Source organism: Pinus tabuliformis, chromosome J, assembly GCF_031772625.1.
Source record: "Pinus tabuliformis cultivar Carrire ecotype Pingquan chromosome J, CPIR1, whole genome shotgun sequence".
NCBI classification, from domain to species: Eukaryota; Viridiplantae; Streptophyta; class Pinopsida; order Pinales; family Pinaceae; genus Pinus; species Pinus tabuliformis.
In genome coordinates, this window is record NC_142295.1 from 1395244407 (window position 1) to 1395248110 (window position 3704).

The window sequence follows — 3704 nt, forward strand, 5'->3', positions numbered from 1 at the left end:
TCCTCATATCTGTATATGTTTTCATCGAATTTTACGTCTATTTTTTCATCCCTTTTTGTTTCCACTTTTGCATGAAGATTTGCATCAAATTTTGTGTCTCATATTGCATTTACTTTTGCATCGAATTTTGTTGCATCAACTATTGCATCCTATTTTGCATTGATTGTTGCACCCATGTTTACGTCCACTTTTGCATCTTCATTTGATTTTTTCTTTCATTTATCATTACATCCACTTTTGTTGTGACATAATTTGTGCCATGTTTTTTTTTTCCAAAGGAAGAAACGAAACTTTTTATTAAGACAATAAAAAGTTTACATTGCATATGCTGGCACATCTCTGTTCATACTATGTGACTGTTTTGACTACTTCACAAAAATACGTTTTCTGCCTTTTGCTTGAGACTAGTTTCCCTTAAAAGGCAAACTGCCAATCTGATTCATCTTTTTCCTTGTTTTGTCCGGAACTGAGGTTCCCTTTGTCTAAAAAGCTGAAACAAAAAAACTGTCCAAAACCGGGTCTCCTCAACAGGGAGGAAAACAACCCGTTACAGAAAACTACATATTATAGAACTGTCATATTATCGTAACTTAAAAAGTCTTGATATTTTCCAGAAATGTAAAATTTTAGTGTTTGATATGGAAAGGAAACAAAAAACGCTGCCAAAAGTTCAGAAAAGTTGTTCATGAGGCGGCTGTTCAGATCTGCTGGTTTGTCCTTGATTTTCCTCTAAAATTTGCCAGCTACCCAAATCCTGCTGCAGACCTTCTTTAGAAAGCTTGTCGGCTGTATCATTCCTTTCCCTGAAAATGTGACATAGAGAGAAGCTGTTAAAATAAGCTTTCAATACCTGGGTTTCCTCCAGAATTTGTTTTAAGATTTGATTATTGCATGTGCTTTGACCGTTGACCCATCTGATCACATTTAAAGAATCTCCGAAGATCTGAATTGTGAGGGTGTTCCTTTGAATAAGCCAGCATAGGAGGAGTTTCAAAGCGAGCATTTCTGCATAGTTGTTTGAACCTGTTCCTAAACCTACAGAAGCTTTAAGGATGTGGTTTGAATTTTCATATATGACTAGTCCTGCTCCTGCTCTATTATTTTGAGAAGCTCCGTCGAAAAAAGCCCAAGGGATTCCTTCTGTTATATGAACTTCTGAGTCGCATCTTTGAGGATGGGTTTCTTTAGGTTCTGAAATACTAGAATAGATAGAAATGCTTTGGATTGCTGTGATGGTCGCTGGGGTTTCCTTGTCCTGGAAGATGCTCCTGTTCCTAGCGATCCATACCCCCCAGCTGATGATTAAAGGTAGATTACGCATGTTCCCATTTGGATATAATTGCCACCACTTCTTCCATACCTCTTGCAAGTTATCACCTTCCCATTCTAGCTTTTTGTTCAGAAGATTTCCTGCCTCTCCCCAAATCTTTAAAGTTTCTGGGCACTTGAGGAAGAGGTGATTTATGGATTCAGCTTCCGATTTACATAGAGTGCATCTCCCAGGCCCATGCATATATCTGGACTGCAATATGTCCCAAGTTGGGACTTTACTTTTTAGTATTCACCAGAATAGGATTTTTGACTTTGGAGGGCTTTTAAGTTTCCATAGCTGTTTCGGCCACCATTCAGGAGTTCCCCATCCTTTCCTAGACATGAGGAATTTGTAACCACTCTTTGGTGCATATTCCCCCGAGTCTGCATGCGCCCAAATTAACTCATCCTGGTTATTGTTCAGTCTCACATTGGATCTAGAAAGTTCCTGAATAAAAGCTCTCCATTCATTCCTCCATCTATGCTCTAATTCTAGATCTTCTTCGTTCTTCCATGCTTGTCCCCATATGGTTGAATGTCCCGTTTTTCCCACTTGGCTTAGAAAGAGTATAACTTTATCTTCTAAATGTTGGGCTAAACCAGGAGGAAGGGCATAGTTTTCATTACAGCCTACCCAAGGATCCTTCCCTATCTTTACCTTATCTCCATTCCCAATCTTCCATGCAAGACCTTGCTCTATCACCTTAAAAGACTCCACTGTTGCTTTCCATATTACAAAAACATTCTTTTTGTTTTTGTCTGGGTTCCTGATCCACTCTTCTAATGGAGCTGGGTCAATATATTTTCTTTTTACCATTCTCGTCCAGAGGTTTTCCATCTTTATAAGTCTCCACCCTGATTTAGCTGCCAATGAGAGACTGAAATCAGGGAGGCTTTTAATCCCCCAACCACCCCAGTCTTTTGGCCTTGCCACTTTCTCCCAGGCAACCCATGGTAGAACCGAGTTTTCTTTTGAACCTGCCCACAAAAATCTGCTACAAATTCTCCTTACTTTCTCCAGTACTCCTTTTGGAACCCATGTTAATGCTGCCCAGAAGACTGGTATGGCTAATAACACAGATTTGATTAGAGTCAGTCTCCCTACTCTGGATAGCCATTTGAAGCTCCAGTGGTTTATTTTTGCTTCAATTTTTGCAATTAACCAAGACCAGTCCTCTTTCCTGTATGCATTCGGCTTCAACCAGGATCCTAAATACTTGAACGGGGAATCCATATTACATATTCCATAGGGGAAGAAAGAGTTGATCTGAGCTTTTTCTTGTCGATTTAGGCCTTCCTCTATAATCTGAGATTTCCTGGGGTTAATCTGCATTCCAGTTGCTTTCAGGAAAAGATCAAAAATATTTTTTAACTCCTTAATTTCATTTGTGGCTCCATTTGTAAAAACCAAAATGTCATCTACAAAGAGAAGGTGAGATATGTGCATATTTACCGCTGCCTCGATACCTTTTACCTTACCTTCCCTTTTGGCTTTTTGAATCAGCTGGCTTAAACCTTCGGCGACTAAGAGAAATAACAGAGGGGACAGGGGGCATCCTTGCCTCAAACCTCTCTGTCCTTTAAAGAAGGGAGTGGTTGCGCCATTGATGAGGATTGCATAGCTGACATTTGTGATACACCCCATAATCCATCTAATAAAGTCCACTTTGAAGCCTAAGTGCGTTAGAAGCAGACGAATATATATCCAATTTATCCTATCATATGCTTTTGATAAATCTATTTTAATGACTGCTCCCTTCTTGTTTTTCTGCTTTACACTGTGAAGGACCTCCTGAGCCACGCCAATTGCTTCATGTATTTGCCTTCCGTTCAAGAACCCAAATTGTTCAGGTGAGATATGCCTTGATAGGATTGGTTTGATTTTGAGTGCAATCACTTTTGCAATTATTTTATAAATGTTGTTGCATAAAGAGATAGGTCTGAAATCCTCAAAAGATTCAGGAGCTTCCTTTTTTGGGATGAGGGCTATGAAAGTTGCATTGAAAGGGCTGTAGATTTCTCCATTCTTTCTAGACTCCTCTACTACTTCTGTAATTTCTTCTCCTATCTGCTCAAAAAAATGTAGAAAGATCTCTACTGTCCAACCGTCCGGTCAGGGGCTCTTCTCTTTTGCCATAGATTTAATGACACTTTCCACCTCCTCCTTCGTAACAGGGTCCATTAATTGTTCCGCTTCTTCCTCCTCCACATATCTATGGAAGCATTGCGCTGTTTGAATGACCTCAGCAATGGTGATCTCACCATTGTCTTTAAATAAAGATTGGAAGTGATTCTGCCCAAGAGCTGATAAAGCTTCGAACGTCTTAGCCTCCCCTCCTTCTTCATTTTTTAAGTTCCAGATGGTATTTGCGCTCTTCCTCCCTTTTGCATAA

General features: G+C 39.7%; 1 protein-coding gene across 1 annotated transcript; it reads right to left on the reverse strand.

Moving 5' to 3' along the window:
• Nucleotides 1-670: 670 nt before the first annotated feature.
• LOC149232573 (uncharacterized) lies at nt 671-1513 on the reverse strand. Its single transcript, XM_089381943.1, has one exon. It carries the CDS (start codon nt 1511-1513, stop codon nt 671-673), a length of 843 nt encoding a protein of 280 aa, XP_089238069.1.
• Between the last annotated feature and the right edge of the window lie 2191 nt (nt 1514-3704).